Source organism: Chrysochloris asiatica, unplaced genomic scaffold (genome assembly GCF_000296735.1).
Source record: "Chrysochloris asiatica unplaced genomic scaffold, ChrAsi1.0 scaffold00337, whole genome shotgun sequence".
NCBI lineage: Eukaryota > Metazoa > Chordata > Mammalia > Afrosoricida > Chrysochloridae > Chrysochloris > Chrysochloris asiatica.
Genome location: NW_006408855.1, coordinates 1,886,069 through 1,903,289, shown reverse-complemented (window position 1 = coordinate 1,903,289; position 17,221 = coordinate 1,886,069). Strand labels below are relative to the sequence as shown.

At 44.9% G+C, this 17,221-nt stretch overlaps 1 protein-coding gene and 1 pseudogene across 1 annotated transcript in view; one reads left to right on the top strand and one right to left on the bottom strand.

The window, feature by feature from the left end:
• Positions 1 to 202: 202 nt before the first annotated feature.
• The window catches only part of SLA2 (Src-like-adaptor 2), a 22,234-nt gene continuing 5,215 nt past the window's right edge, over positions 203 to 17,221 (top strand). Inside the window, exons 1-4 of the mRNA XM_006875726.1 lie at positions 203 to 293; positions 4,694 to 4,793; positions 5,124 to 5,210; positions 5,789 to 5,892. Of these exons, the coding sequence (XP_006875788.1) occupies positions 203 to 293; positions 4,694 to 4,793; positions 5,124 to 5,210; positions 5,789 to 5,892 (382 nt within the window). The remainder of the gene's footprint in view (positions 294 to 4,693; positions 4,794 to 5,123; positions 5,211 to 5,788; positions 5,893 to 17,221) is intronic.
• The window catches only part of LOC102821658, a 4,948-nt pseudogene continuing 3,713 nt past the window's right edge, over positions 15,987 to 17,221 (bottom strand).

Genomic DNA, 17,221 nt, shown 5'->3' with positions numbered 1-17,221 from the left:
TTGCAGGAAGTCTTCAAAATCTGGTCGAGGGGCTGGAGCCTGTCTTGATGGGCAGCCAATTGGCTAGAGAGCAGCAGGGCTGAGCTGGGGCGGAAGGGAGGGCTCTGGAGACCAGGCCAGGAGCCACATGCTCTGACCCCATTGCAGCATCTCTTTCAGGTTTCTCTTGAGAATGTGCTTCTAAGTGTTCTGCTGATGAATGATGGGAAGTCAACCCAGCAGAGGAAAACCCCCGACAAATCTAAGCTCAAGCTTCTCAGTCCAAGCCCAAGGACACCAGCCGGTACAAGCAGGTAAGCCATGGGCAGGAGACAGCTAGCCCCTTCCCAGGCAAGACGGGCCCTTGGTGGGCCTTCCTTGACCAGCGCCTCCAGCACCTGAATCACGTATTGACTTGATGAGTTTCTGCAGCATCCTAGTGAGCCGGGGCCTCTGCTCTTGTGGTGCTTACACTTTAACAGAAAGAACATTACACAGATAAACTAGAGACCATAGGAGTGTGACAGGCACTAGCCTGCACATCAAACCACAAGTCTCCAGTTATTCAGAGACTTGTAACTCCCCAAACCTGGACGTCAAGTGAAATGCATTAAAATGAAATAAAATTCAGTACTTGGGTCTCACTAGCCATATTCTAGGTGCTCAGTAGCTGCACGCGGTTAGTGACTGAAATATGGGGCAGCAGAGAATTCTAGAACAGTTTCCTCCATGCAGAAAGTTCTGTTGGACAGTGATGCTCTAGTGTGTCCTCTTACCTAAGAAGTACTGTGAATTTTTTTTTTTTTTAACTTTTTTGTGTGACTTGAGGGAAGGTTTACAGACAAGATCATCAGATTTGCATTTAACATTACACATTGTTTTCTCTCAATGATTACAGTTCCCTCGATGTAACAACAGTTACTCTGCTTTCTCCATGTGGTTCCTATTTGCTTTCCACCCACCTTCCTAGTCCTTCTCAATTTTGTCCTTAGGCTCTATGTTGCCCTTGCATTTTGAATGATTGACCACTCTGTGGTGAGCATGCCTTGCTGGTGGTATTCCCCTCTATAGATCTCTCTACTGCTTGGCTGCAAATTGGGCGAGGGTGTTCTGTGAAAATCTTAAAGGAAAATTGTTTTTGTTAAGTGCTGTCAAGTCTATTTCAACTCATAGCGACGCTGTTTTTATGGTTTCCAAGACTTCAAATCTTTGCGAGAGCAGAAAGCCTCATCTTTCTCCCGCAGAGCAACTGTCAATTTCAAACTGTGGACCTTGTGGTTCACAGTCCAGTGCTGATGCTATAGAGACATGATGCTCCCAGAGCAAAATTGTTGTTAAGTGCCGTGCAGTCAGTTCCAACTCATAACTACCCTGTATTGGGTTTCTGAGGAGCGGCTGGTGGGTTTGAACCGCCATATTGTGGTTCAAATTGACCTTGCGGTCTAGTGTTTATCCTACAGTGCCACACCAGGCCTCCTAAATTGGAAAAAAGTAACACATAACATGCCTATACTAAACCTCTAACTATGATTTTCCAAGAGTCCCAACTGAAAGTCCTCAGTTTTTAGGACAACAGGACCATCTAAACATTCTGCAAAAGTTTACTGTTCGATGTCAAATTTTTGTTCCCCCTAGTGGTCCACAAATCTTTCTCAAATTGCTCCTGATTTGGGGTTTGGATGATAAAATCACCCTCAGCCAATCAGCACTTTGAGGGATGTGGACGACAAACAGGAGACTGAAGAACCAAGATAACTTCCATGTTTGGGCAGGAACTGGCCCTAGTCCAAAAATCTCCCTTACAAAGATAGGGGCCATTCCCGGTTTTTAGCCAGTACCCAGCTCCCAATAGGAGCCTCCCAGACACCCCACAGGCATCACACCCTGCTGATAGAGGCAGTGGTCTCCGTTTAGCACCCAATTTGCAGAGAGAGCTGGGGCTAAGGAGGCCCCACAGGAAGAGACCTGGAAACCACACTCCATCTTAGTTTCCTCTGAATCTAGCCAGGGCAGCCAGGGCAGCTGAGGGTGATGGGCCAGCCCTCCTTGCATGTGGGACTTGAGGGCAGCTGCTCTCTCTCTTCTTGGAAAGGGTGAGTGAGCCTCTTTCTGTCTGTTTCACTGCCTGGTCCCTGGCCAGCCTCCCTCCAAGAGTCATTTGTCCATCTACCATGTACCCATCTGAAATCTCCCAAGGCTTACCATGTGTCAGGCCTTACTCCAGGACCTGGGGACAGAGCAGTGGACAAGACAGGTACAGTCCTTGTTCTCAGGGACAATCAAGACGCAGGTGCTTTGATTAATTACAACCCGGTTAAATTTTGGTGATGGTATATTTTAAGTATTGACTCCTGGTATGGCACTATAGGATAAGCACTGGACTGTGAACCACAAGGTCAGTGGTTCAAACCCATCAGCTGCTCCTTGGAAACCCTATACAGGGTCACTATGAGTCAGAACTGACTTGACGGCACTTAACAACAACTGAGAGTATGTGACAAGGGGCCTAGTCAGGGGAAGGCTTCCTGGAGGAAGGGATATTTCTGCTAAGAAGTGAAGGATAAAGGTAAATCAGCTGGACAGTGGGGATCTATCAGGGGACAGTGTGTACAGGGGTGTAGGGTCAGGGCTCTCCAGGAGGGGATGGGGCCCTAGTTCCATCTGCTTTTGTCAGAGAACCATGCCCAGACACCTGTTTGCACTGTTGATTCCAACATCAGATATCTCCTGGGGTTAGCCAGGCTCTGTTTAAAGTAAAATTAAAGCTGTAAAGACAAATCAGGAGAGAGACCCCTGGGCTCTGAGAGACCCAGACTGGAGTCACTGTGGAATCCCCATGTGAGTCTGGCCGAATGTGGAGGAGCCTGTCCATTTCCAGAGTCACAGTCTCACTCTTCCCATCAAGACAAAGAGCCATGAGGGCCAGGGCAGCCTCTGCCTTCCTGGGCCCAGCCCCACTGAGAGGATAGTGCAGAGACCTGCAGGGAACAGCATCAGAGAGAGATCAACTTTTTATTTTCCCCCTTTAAACTTTTTATTGTGAATTGAGTGAAGGTTTACAGAGCAGATCATCAGTTTTGCATTCAACAAATTTGAGACCAATCAACTTTTCTTGCTGATGTTGACTGCTTTTCATAGTTCAGTGTCCAAGCACACTTCCAAACACTCATGGAAAAAGTCCATCATCTTTTCATGCCATTTCTCCATGGACTTTTTTGAAGCCCCCTCATATTCATGTGCTACCAAGTCTCTTCTTTCTCTTTATTATGAAAGCCTTACTGTAATAGGATAAGGAGCCTACCCTATCCCAGAGGACAGGGTTTGGGTGAGGTCCCTTCCAGCAGCCCATCCGGGGCAGGTTTTTCAGGCCTAGGGAGGTCCTGTTAGACTGGACAAGCTGACCTGAGGTAGGCGAGGGAATGTCCTGTATTGAGAGCCACTTGCTGTCTGCTGCTCAGCCCCTAAGTCTTCACCACATCCTCAGGCTCATTCTTCCTGTGACTGGGAGCTTGAGAAGTTATGCCTGGTCCCCTCTGACCCAGGGCAGCCACTTCCTCTCTCCACACCTTAACCTCCCAGGGAGGAGGCAAGGCTGTGGCCCCTGAGCAGATCCTCAAGGGCAGACCTGGGAGGGGTGAGGGGAAGGTGATGGCTGAGCTTTGCAAGGTCAGCAGACAGAAGGAACAGACTGACTGGACCTCCTGAGATGTGCTTGCTGCTGCCCAGTTCAAGTTCCCTCCAGCCCTGGGCCAGTGAGCAGCACCCACAGTGCCCCATGGGAGGAGACAGAGACGGGGTGGTGTGTGCCCCTGTTGGAGCTTCTGTCACTTCACTGTACAATGACCTGACCTCAGAGGGGGCTGTGAGGATTGAGTAACGTGATGCAAAAAGCATCCAGTCAGGGCAGGTGCTCAGTGAGTGATGGCAGCCTGGATGGTCAGGACACTGGGCTGAGCCACACACACCTGGCCACTTGCTCTGTGCCAGGCCTGACACAGTGTGCCCAAGAGCGAAACCTCTTCTCAGTGGGCAGCACAGACCTACACCTGCTGTTCTGGATAAGGGCCAGAGGATAGGGATGATGCTGCCAGAGAGAACCACTCTGCCCACATACACTGCACTCCCGTTATAGTCCCATGTGGCTTCAGGGCCCTTCCAGCAGCCTCCAGAGGAAGGGATTTAAACCCCACAGGAAACCAAGGGCCAGATCCCCCTTTGCTAGCACCCCCATGTTCACTGCTTGAAAACACCTCCCCCCCGCCCAGGCACCCATATGATTTGAAACACTGGCCCCAGCTACAGGCCTTCTCTGAGCTTCCCCTTCCCCACCTTCACAGCTCGTCCAGCCAGGGAACATTCCATCAGACCTTCCAGAAATTGAACTGGCTGGTTAGCAGCTGAGCCTGCTTAGAGCTGCAGGCTTCAAGTTTTTCTTAGCAGTACAAACCCTTTATGAAAATCTTCTGTAAAGAACTGTATTTAGAAGGGACTTGTAGCCAGGAGCCCCACCCCTCTTACCACATACCCACCCTCTTCCTAAGGTGGCCCCCAAACCCATCTGAGCACCTCCAAGGTTGTGCAGAGCCACAATGGAAAGGCTTCAGAGTCCAGGCTTGCTCTCCAGTAAGCAGATGGGCCTCCTTGTTTGTGCCTGTGGGAAGACTTCTGGAAGGAAGGCTGGCAAAAGGGTGACCATCTCTATCCCTTCATCCAGAGAGGAGCAAAGCTACAGCTGTGGCCCTGGGCAGTTTCCCGGTGGGTGAGCAGGCAGAGCTGTCACTGAGGCTGGGGGAGCCGTTGACCATCATCTCTGAGTAAGTTCTTCTGGGGGTGCTGCTTAGGGCAGGATGCCTGGCTGCCTGTCCTCCTCCCTCTCTCCCTCCCTTCAGATACCTGAAGACGAGCTAGTGGGAGACGAGCTAGTGGGAGCTGGGAGAAGGGTCTCTTCCCTCCTAGGGAGAAAAGAGCAAGACCTTTGTAGCCAAGCTCACAGGTAGTGCTAATTGTGAGATTTCAGCAGTGACACACCTGCAGGGAGAAGTGGTGGTGGAGAAGGCCTAGGAGGGGAACGTCACCTTGCCCGGAGGAATGGGCAGCTCAGGTGGTACAGTTCTCCAGGGCCCCCCTCTCCTTTCTCTCTCCAGGGATGGAGACTGGTGGACAGTGCTGTCAGAAGTCTCCAGCAGAGAGTACAGCATCCCCAGCATCCACGTAGCCAAGGTTTCCCATGGGTGAGTTCCTGCCCAGGCCCTGCCTGTACCTCCCGCAGCATTCTCCCTTCTGCCCAGCCCTCTGCTGAGGGCTCAGAGGGGAATCAGACTTGGGAGCCCAGGGGAGGAGGCTCAGGAAGGCCTCACAGAGGTGTGGTGGTGTGGGTTTGGAGTGTGGCCAGGAGTCTTGTAGTGAAAGAATAAGACAAGGGACATGCAAGAGACAGAAAAGCATCATAAATGTCATGAGGCAAGAAAATGGAAGGGCAGTGCTGGAAAGGTGAGGCCGTGTGAATCAAATGGGGGAGCTGGGAGACTGGGCTTTGACAGGAGACACTGGGATCACCTTACCAGCCTCCTAATGTGATTGAGAATGAGAATCCAGGCAGACAAAGTTAGGGCTGACCCCATGAGGTTTCCTCCCAGGTCCCAGGAGGGGCCCTCAGAGATCCTAAGGCAGCCCTTCACGATATGGATAAAGGCCCAGAGAAGTCAGGGTCTTGCCAGGGTCACATGAAGCAGGTGGTGGTCCCAGTGCTCCTTTGGTGGACTTCAGCAGTCTTGTCCACCTCACCAAGGCTAACCCCTGCTCCCTCCAGGTGGCTGTATGAGGGCCTGAGCCGGGAGAAAGCGGAGGAGCTGCTGCTGCTGCCTGGGAACCTGGGAGGGGCCTTCCTTATCCGGGAGAGCCAGAGCCGGAGAGGTGGGTGAGCTTAACCCTGGCCCATACCCTCCCTCTGTGGGGAATAAACTCTGCCTAACTTGTCAGTCATCCCTTTAGCCAACAGTGGTTTCCCCCTGACTAACCCTGTATGGGGCCATCCAGGCCCCAGTAATGACCCAACACTGACAAAGTGTTGAGTGCTGAGAGCAGAGCAGGAAGACTGAGGTGAAACTTACAGGTGTTCTCCTTACAAAAGCCCAGGCTGTGAAGGCCTGGCATTTCACATGTGAATGCAGTGAAGGGCAGGAGGCCTGGGGAAGCAGGCCAGGCAGCTTGGTCACTCCCCTGAAGGTAGAGGGCGCTGTTGTTCATCGAGCGCTGTGTGTTGTGGGGAAAATGAGTTCAATGGACCACTTATTCTGAGATACAAGGGATGTGAAGGTCATTTTGGAAGATGCTGAAAATCATAGAGAGAATTTAACCATTAACAGTGTAACCATTAATAAAGCATGTTAGATCAGGACTGCCCAGGGCTTTGACTTGGCCTAATTGGGCATTTCCCAAACACTCAATGAGCCCAGGAACTTTTCATCATGCAGTACTTGGTAATATTCACTTTATATTCATCCAGTCAACAAATACTTGTCAGATACCCACTATGTGGGGAGGCCTTGGGCATCACTGGTGAGTGAGGTAGGCATGGCCCTTGGTCACACTTTGGAAAACAGTTTGAAATTTGCACTGATGTCAGGCTTGTCCCTCGAATGCCACAAGCCAACTATGATGTGACTTGGGGGTTGGAGCAGGAGATCACATGTGAAGGATCAGGGCACCTGGTTGTCTGCCCGTCCCATTGAGTGTATGAGAGCCCATCAGCAATGTAGTGACCTGCATTTCTCAAAATGGGTGTGAATGTCCCATAGTTTGCTTTTCAGAGCAGGGATCCAAGCTCAGTCAACATTTTGACAATTGGAACTTGTAATGGAATATAGTTAAGGGTTTCCTATTGACCAGCCATGGTTCCTTCTCCCTCCCTGAGACACACAGGATCCTAGATCACATGGCAAAAAAAGAGGAGATGTTAACAGTGTCTCTAGGCTTTGGGTCAGACAGTCAGAAAGTCAGCTCATGCATGGGTCTGCCTCTCTCCACTGTCCAGAGTAGGAAACAGAGGCCCAAAGAGAGGTAGGGACGTGTCTCAGTGAACTTCTCCAGGTTCCAGACCTTGGCAAACAAAATGCTGAGTTGAGAGTTGATGGTCTGGGCTGCCCTATGGGCCTCTGGGCTGCTAGCCCTTGAGACAGGAGTAGAGAGGGAAGTGGAAGGAACAGCAAGAAGTCACCTAGGTTTGCGTCCAGCCCTTCATATACCTTGAAACAACTCTGTGGGAATTGCACTCCATTTTACAGATGAGGAGACTGAAGCTTAGGAGAAACATTTGCCTGAGGATTCAAAGCTTACCAAGGTCCGTCTCACACCAGATGCCTAAAAAAGCCCTTGTGTGACAAGCACAGTGAGGCTGAATCCACTTTCATTGAGTATTTCTGACTCAGGGTTTCTGAGTCTAAGTATTCATGGGAACAGACAGCCTCATCCTTTCTCCAGCAGAAAGGCTGGTGGGTTTGAACTACTGCTTACCCTATGGCTGTTGAGTTGGTTCCGACTCGGTGATCCTGTATAGGGTTTCCAAGGAGCAGCTTGTGAGCTTGAACCGCTGACCTTGCAGTCCAGCGCATTAGCCCCTCAGCACCACACTAGGGAAGAGAACTATTTGGGAAGGAGGATACGCTTCCTAGTGCCTTACTTGAACCTACTGTGATAGGCTCATAGGGTCTTTGTTCTCTGGCTCAGTGTCCCTCTTGGACTCCCTCCAGCCAATCTTTGCCTCTCTTCCCCTTCCCTTGGGAGCTGTCCAGCTGACCTCTCCCCAATCCCTCCTGTTGTTTTTTTAGGTGATGTCAGCTCCAGCACCCTCAATGGCTTCTGTGGAGGACTGGCCCTAGTACAGCTGAAACAGGAAGCCACAGTGGGGTGCTGGCTGACGCAGGGGTGCAGCAGGCTGAGCTGGGCGCTCGAGGCCCCAGTGAGCTCGTGAAGCCACAGGAAGCATGACCCTGCTCACGTCCACTCCTTCTCTGGCGTGGTTGAGCCTCAAGAATATAGCGACAACCTCTTATTGCCACTCTGCCCCTTTCTTAAAAAGGTGCTCATTACAGAAGGAAACTGAGAAAAAGAAGAAAAACAGGATGCATAATGATCTCTAAATTCCTGGGATTCAGGTTAAATTGGACTCTAAGCTTTTCTGTTGTTAAATTCCATCAAGTTAGTTCTGACTCATAGGGAGTGGCTGATGGGTTTGAATCACTGAACTTTCGGTTTGCAGTGCTGTGCTTACCCTATAGCACCACACCAGGATCCCAAGCTTCCCTGTAGCAAACTTCGAAAGGGGAATAGATTAGAATGCAGCTCTCATCTAAAAAGGAAGAAATTAATTCACCAATTCTTCAGGAAAGACTAACTTCTAATCTTTTGTTTGGGGTTTCTTTAGGGGGCAGTATTGTTTACACTGCAGGTCAGAGCCCACTTATGATATGGGTCAAGAAGTCACATTAGCTCCGTAGCTCTCAACCTTGAGCCTGCATCAGAATCACCTGCCCTCAAAACAAACCCCGCTGCCAGTCGTGTGGAATCAGCAGCAGCGCTCCTTACACACAGATGACTGGTCTCATCCCCAGAGCTTGGTGCAGTGGCTTGAGAGATTTTCATTTCTAAGAAGCCTCAGGGGATGCGGCTTCTCCAGGAAGCACACTTCTAGAACCACTGATCTGGCCCTTGGCTGTACGTTGGAATCACCTGGGGAGGTTTTTAAAATAAAATACTGCCGCCCAGTTTCCATCCTCAGAGTTTCTATTTTATCGGTCAGAGGTGTGACCTGGGCACTGGAATTTGTAAAGCCCCCAGGTGCTTCTGATGTGCATCCAGGGTGAGGTTGAGTGGGGCTAGACATGTTTATAATGAAGACGAGCAGAAAACATCAGAGGGTGTCAGGTAGGGATATTTTTAAGTACGTGGGTCCTGAGTCACAATGCAAAATTTCATACTTTGGTTTGTGGTTTAAAAAAAAAAAAAAAGGAAAAGGAATAGCAGTACTCTTGAGGCCTGAGTGATATCACAGAGGGTGAGTCTCAGACTGCAGTGAGGGGGATCCTCCTGGGATCCACCCCACACCTACTGGGTTAGCTACTCTTCAGAAATCATGTCAGTCCTTTTAACTTTGTCTATGGCTGAGAATACAGTTTATCTTGAATGTTCCATGTATACTTAAAATGTGTATTGTTCTGTCAGATCAAACTAGTTGATGGTAATTAAGATGACAGAAAATCCCTATTGAAAATTGGATATATACAAAATAAGGATTGTTTTGTTACCTTGGTGTTACTGTGAAATGTCTCTCTGTATCTAAATACTCATGGGCTTGAGTATTAGCTTCCCTGTGGTTACTAACTGAAATGTTGCCAGTTTAAACCTACCAGCCACTCAGTGGGAGAAAGATGTGGCCGACTGTTGCAGGAGATGAGATTCTACCCTTAAAACTCTGCCCTACAGGGTCACTGGAGTCGGGATCAACTTCAGAGCAACAAGTTTGCTTTTGAATTTATGATTAATGCTTGCATGAGATCTTTTCACATCTTTTTACTTTTAACCTGTGTTTTAATAAGTGTGTTTATTATAGGTTGTTACAGGTTTGATAATCTCTGCATTTTATCTTTGAGCACGTAAATACTGTCTCAAAGTAAATGCTTTCTAAAATTGTGTAGTGCTTGTGGTCTAGGAAATTCGCTCCTGCCTTTTGTTAGTTTTTCGCAGAGAAAAAGTTAAAATGACAGGGTCATTGCCTCTTGCAGGTTCTCTGTAAAATGAGGAGGAGGTTGTTGTTAAATGCCATCGAGTCAATTCCGACTCATAGTGACCCTGTTATAGGGTTAACAAGGAGCCAGTTGATGGGTTTGAACTGCTGACCTTGTGGTTTGCAGTGCAATACTTATCCTACAGCACCACATCAGGACTCTGAAATGAGGATAGGAGTACACATTCACAGGGTGGTTATGAAAATGAAATGAGATTGTCCATAGAGAGCACTTATAGTAAGCATTCAGTAAATGAAAGTGTCAATGGCTATACCATTAGATAATAGTAATATTACTATTGATAGTAATACTCTTGTGGTGCAGTTGGATAAGCACTGGACTGGTAACTGCAAGGTCAGCAGTTCAAACCCACAGTATGCTCTGGGAAACCGTATACAGGGTTACTGGACAGAGTTCTGACTCGATGGCACACACAAGAAAAAGTAACACTACTAACATTAGGTGCTGTCAAGTCGGTTCTGACTCACAGTGACCCTGTGTAGGGTTTCCAAGGCTACTGTACATCTTTGTGGGAGCAGAAAGCCTCACCTTTCTCCCATGGAGCAGGTGGTGGGCTCTAACCACCAACCTGTTGTTCACAGTCTATTGCTTATCATACAGAGATTTCATAGTAATATTAGCGTGATGTTGTTAGATGTCATCAAATGGGTTACGTGTATTAATAATTATTAGCAATAGTATTTGTTGTTGTTGTTATGTGCCGTGGAGTCTGTTCCGACTCATAGCGACCCTGAACTGGGTTTCCGATGCTGTAAGTCTTTACAGGAGCAGAGAGCCTCATCTTTCTCTCATGGAACAGCTGGTAGTTTCGAACTGCTGACCTTGCAGTGCACAGCCCGATTCGTAACCACTACGCTACCAGAGCTCCTTAGCGATAGTATTAGTACAAGTTAAAATTTGGTTATCTTCTACTTCCACTTTCGCATGAACTTTTTGAAGCCCCCAGTAATGTGGATACTATTGTTATTAAGTACTGTTACCAGTAGCATTACTAGTATCCCACTTGGCAATTGCTTCTCATGGACTGTTACCAAATGTTGACTTAAAATGTATTTCTTTCTTTCTTTCTTTTTATTATTATGTGCATTGTTCTAACCAGGTTTCATCCAGACTTTTAAATTTTTTTAAATTAGTTTTTTTAATTGTAGCAGTATATATACAACAAACCATTTGCCATTTCCACCATTTTTACAGGAAGAGTCCAGCCACACCAGGCCACACCCCATGCTGTACAACCATCACCACTATTCATTTCCAATGGGGTTTTTTTTTTTTCTTTCTTTCCCTTTTTTTCATCTGAGGGTAAGTTCCCAATGATTTATCCTAATGAGAAAATAAATATATGCATTGTTTCCCTTCCAGTACATAAAAAAGGAAATCAATTTCCTTATTTTCTTCCTTTTCTTTTTAACTGCTTCCCCCATCACTCAATTTAACACATGTCTACACTCTACCCAGTGAATAATTCTCCCTTCCCTCTCAGCCTGGGTGGGTAGCCATCCTAGAACATTTATTATAGCACAAAAATCTTTATTGGACTTTTACAGTGGTGGCCTCATAGACTGCCTTTTGCAACCACTAATTTCACTCAGTGTAATGGCCTCCAGGCTATGTGATATTTTATAGACTCATCACTTTTCTTCAGTGTTGCATGATATTCCATTATGTGTTTGTACCAAAGTTTGTCCAACCATTCCTCTGCTGATGGGCATCCAGGCAGTCTCCATCCTTTTACTCTTGTGAATAACACTGCAGTGAACATGTGTGTGCGTACATCTGTTCTGTCTCCAGTGGCTAATGTTCTTCAGCATTTCTTTATATGCTTGATGGTCGCCTTGCAGCTTTTATTTCAGTGATTAAAAGAATGCAGCAAATGGAATCTGTACTAATTAACATTAGGCATGCACCTCTACCTGAAACCACTGTTAGTTTTTGATTGGCCTCAATCTTTATGACTAATTGAGGCACATCTTTGAATTTGTTGTACCCTGAAATACAGGGAAAGTTAACTTCTTCCTTGTAGCAGTCTAATTATGAGAATTTCATTTACTGGCTTGATTCTTTTGTAGCGAAATGCCTTCAGACTCTCAGGCTGCCTGTACTGCCTCCAGAGACCATACCTTATAGAGGTCTTTAAGTAAATCTTTGTACAGGGAGAGAATCTAGCAAGCCGAAGTATACAGTCTGAATGTTCTATAGATTCTCCTCCAGGACTGACTGACGAATACTAGCTAAAGAGGTCGATAGTTAAAATACCAAATTACTCTCCCCCTGCCCTTTCTGACACAAGTTAAGTCTCAATTGCCCCAGAAATCTGAAATTAATCCACACAAATGACAGATTTTAGCCTGTATGGTCCCACTTTCAAATTATAGAAAGCAGTTCCATGCACAAATTATGTTGTTGTTGTTAAGTGCTGTGGAGTTGGTTCCGACTCATAGCAACCATGTGTAAAGTTTCCAAGGCGCAACTGCTGGGTTTGAACCACTGAATTTCTGGTCAGCAGTCCAGCGCTTATCCTGAAGCACCATACCAGGAGTCCTTTCCCAGAGTATGTCATTGTTAAATGCCATTAAGTCGGAAACGGCTCCTAGCGACCCTGTATAGGGTTTTCACAGCAGATGGTAGGTTTGAACTGCTGATCTAGTGGTTCACAGTCCAGTGCTGATCCACAGCACCACACCAGAAGTCCTTTCAAGACTATAGGAAGAAGTCACTGGGCGTTTGAGAGAGTACTGTCCCACATACAGTGATATGATAGACATTTTGGCAGAGTTCTCCATTCATCTGTCAATTATTTCCACAAGGTTAGCAGAAAAAACACAACCAAATACATATATGACCCTCAAAATACACAAACACACAATTGGTCTTTGTTCATTCTCAGATAACAGTGAAAAAAGGGGGATTCCCAGAGCCTTTTCTTCAGTCATCCCATCAGTAGTTCATTTCTTGAACTGCCTTCCTTCTCAGATGAGGTAATGTTGAGATCAGTCAGAAAGTCTTTTGAGAAGACTCTCTTGGACTTCTGGGTCTGTTCCAGTCGATTCATGATGAATTGGTTTATATTAATAAAGGGCTCAACACAGTTCACAAAACAGGCCTCAGCCTGAACTGTCCGACTTTGGCCCAGGCTTGTTCATGCACTTCTCCCAACAAAATTCCATCACCTGGTGCACTGGCTGCTTGAAAATGCTGCCTGTGTTGCCACCCAATGAAATGCTGTAACATGGATCCACGATGCCCAAACCTGCTGCAGAGGATGATGAGAAATACATCCTAGCACGACCCATTGTGCCAAGATCAACTCTACACCAAACTCATCAACTTTCCTTTTTTTAAACTTTTTATTATGAATTGAGTAAAGGTTTCTAGAGCAGATCATGTTTTACATTCAACAAATCATATATTTTGCTTCATTACAATGACTGCAGTCCCCTCCATAGTGTTTACCTCTATTCACTTTAACTCTTGCATTCCTCCCTGTGTCCCCATTACCTTTATTTTTCTTTTGCCAACCTCTCTCTTGTTGTATATTGCCTGCCCTATCACCCAAGTTAACATAGCCTGTGAATTATTTTCCCTTCCTCATACCCGGTACCCATAGAATGTTTCTTTTATCAATAAAGCTTTTTCTTAACACTTTGCAACAGTGTTAAGAAAGCATTGTTACATACAATATTTGTCCTTTTGTGATTGACTAATTTCACTCAGCATAATGTCCTTCAGGTTCATCCATGTTATGAGGTGTTTCTGCAGATTCATCCTTATTTTTCAACGTTGTATAGTATTCTGTTGTATGTTGTTGTCGTTAGGTGCCATCGAGTTGGTACCGACTAAAGCGACCCTATGCACAACAGAATGAAACACTGCCCGATCCTGGGCCAACCTCACAATTGTTGCCACATTTGAGCTCATTGATGTTGCCACTTTGCCAATCCATCTTCTGGGGTCTTCCTCTTTTTCTCTGACCCTCCACTTTACCAAACAGGATATCCTTCTCCAGTAACTGCTCCCTCCTCACAATATGTCCAAAGAATGAGAGACGAAGTTTGGCTATCCTGGCCTCCAAGGAGCACTCCAGCTGCACTAATTCCAACACAGATCTGTTGGTTCTTTTGGAAGTCCATGGCACTTTCAGTATTCTCCTTCAATACCATAACTCAAAAGCATCAATTCTTCCATGGTCTTCCTTATTCACTGTCCAGTTTTTACATAAATGTGAGGTTACTGAAAATATCATGGCTTGGGTCAGGCACACCTTAGTCAAGCTGACATCTTTGCTCTTCAACACTTTAAAAGGGTCTTGTGCAGCAAATTTGCCTAATGCAATACGTCATTTGATCTCTTGACTGCTGCTTCTGTGAGTGTTGATAGTTGATCCAAGAAGTCCTTGACAACTTCAATCTTCTCTCCGTTGATAAGAATGTTGTTTATTTGTCCAGTGGTGAGGATTTTTGTTTTCTTTACATTGAAATGTAATCTATACCAAAGGCTGTGCTTTGATCTTCATCAGTAAATGTTTTAAGTCCTCTTCACTTTCAGCAAGCAAGGTTGTATCATCTGCATTTCGCAGGTTGTTAATGAATCTTCCTCCAATCCTGATGCCATGTTTTTCTTCATAGAACCCAGCATACAGGTTGAATAAGTATGGTGAAAGAATACAACCTTGTCGCACACCTTTCTTAATTTTAAACCATTCAGTGTTCCCATGTTCTGTTTGAACAACTGCCTTTTGGTCCATATTCCTCATGAGCACAATTAAATGTTCAGGAATACTCATACTTCGCAATGTTGTGTTTAACAGTTTATTTAACAGTTCTTCTGTTGGGCATTTAGATTGTCTCCATTTTTTGCTATTATGAATAGTGCTGTGATGAACATGGGTGTGAATATATTTATTCGTGTCGCAGCTCTATTTAGTGAGGATATATACCAAGCAGAGGGACTGCTGGGTCATATGGCATTTCTGTTCCAACTTTTGGGAAAGTGCTATACCATTTTCCAGTGGTTCCACTATTTTCCAGTCCCATAGCAATGTAAGAGAATCCCAGTCTCTCTACATGTACTCCAGCATTTGTTTAGTTTTTTTTTTTTTTTTTTTTACTTTGCTATTAATACTAGAATAAGATGATAGCTCATTGTTGTTTTGATTTGCATCTCTAATGGCTAATAAGGAGCTCTGGTGGCGTAGTGGTTACCAGTCAGCCTGCTAACCATAAGGTCAGCAGTTCGAAACTACCAGCTGTTCCATGGGAGAAAGATGAGGATAAAATAAAAACCAAAAAAAAACATGCAGGTCAATAGTTTACAAGATTGTTCACCCATTTATGTCAGTAGGTCCTAAATGGCAATTTTTCTAACCAACTTAATAGATTCCTACCAGCAAGGTGTTAGACATTCCCTGAATCATGACGTTTTACTAAAGCACAGGGATTCCAACTCTCTGTAATGGCTCTCTAATGGATTAAAAGCCCACTTAGCTCAACCTTGTTTGGCTTATTTAAACATATTATTTGTCCAGTTTTCTTACCTGAGTAGGGAGGTTTTGAGCAGTGGTAAGATTACCCATTCAGGAAACTTTGCAAATAAACAGTTTGAATTATATGACTCTCTTGATATGGATTTCAATGATGATGTTTCAAGTTGTCCAATTAATTACTGGATCATTTATTTGATTTGAAAGCTTATGGCTTACATTTTTCACTTTTACTTGAGGAGCTCTATTTCTCGAGTTGCTCAGACTGATAGCATCCCTGAAACAATACAAACTTACCTGTGCTTGTGAATGCCAGCTTTGTATAAAAGAGTTTTGGTTTTGGAGAATGTAAAATCAAATAAATTTACATAGACACAAAAGCAACCCAAAACCCAGAACGGTCCTCAGGCATATATTTATGGATTAAACCCAAGTTCTGATTCAGTAATGACTAGGTAAAATTTCCCAATATTTAGAAAAGATATTCTCTAATGCAGAGGAAATAATGCATGGTATCAAATGTTCTTTTCTGATCAATGAAGAAACTACAGAACCTTTTATTTATTTGTTCAAAATAACCAGCGATATTGACGTAATAAAAAGCAAAAAAATCCCAACAGCTTCCCCAATACTACTTCAAAACATACACATCAAACTTGGTTTCCATTAGAATGCAGTTACTCTTCACACTAGTAAATCACAAAACAAAAAAACCAAGACCTAAATTATATATATATATAAAGCAATGCAAGCAATTTTTGAGCTTCATCTTCTGGACAAGAATGCCAAGTTAGTCTCTGTTCATAAAATACAATTACAATTTGAGGGAATTTCATGTCTGCCTCATTGGAATCTTTACATTTCATGAGAAACTAATTTTCCACTGCTGTTGGTGGCACCAATTATTTGCTCTGGATCAAGACCTCTGGAAAAACCCCTGGGTTTCTCAATAGCATCTTTGTTTTTCTTTGATTTGTTGTCATCAGATTCACTGTCAGATAAAGATTTCCTTTCTGTACCATCTTTTTCTTTACCAGCTTTTTGAGAACTCAAAAATGCCTCAATTAATTCTGGACAATCTAAATTTTCTTCAGGTTCCCAAGTATTCTTAACATCTGTAAATCCCTTCCACTTCAGGAAATACTCCACCTTCCCATTAACTACACTTTCTCTATCACAAATTCTTCAGGTTCTAATTATTTGATGTTTTTACTCTTTCCATTCTGTTTGTTTTTAAAAGCTTATTACGTGGTGGTGGTGGCGGTGGCAGTGGCGGCATAAACTCTCATATATTTGTGGGAGATTATATCCCACTCTTCGTCCCACACCCACTCAGCCTGTGTGCTCTAACAGACCACTGTTGTTCTAAGGTTGTGTATATATCACTATTTACTTCTATCCTCTCCATACTCTGCATACTTTCTTGTGTCTTCACATTCTTCTGCCAACCTCGTCTGTCCTCTAGTCCTTAATTACTCTCTTTCCTCCTATACCTGGCAACCATTGAAGAATGTGTCTTTTAATATGAAAACCTTGTCTTGAGTTTTTACAACAGTGGTCTCATACAATATTTGTCTTTTGTGACTAATCTCAGTATAATGTCTTGGAGGTTCATATATATTATGAGGTGTCTCTCTGATTCATTATTCTAAAACATTGCATCATATTCCATTATGTGAATGTTCTGAAGTCTATCCATTTTTCCAGTGATGGGCACTTAGGCTGTCTCCATCTTTTTGCTATTGTGAATAATGCTGTGATGAACATCACTGTGCATATATCTACTTGTGTCCTGACTCTTATTTCTTGTGGACATATACCAAGTTGAGGAATTGCTGGGTCATATGTTGTTTCTATTTCCAACTTTCTGAGGAAGTGCTATATCATTTTCCAGAGTGTTTGAACCATTTTACAGTCCCACCAGCAATGTAGGAGGGTCCCAGTCTCTCCACACCCTTGC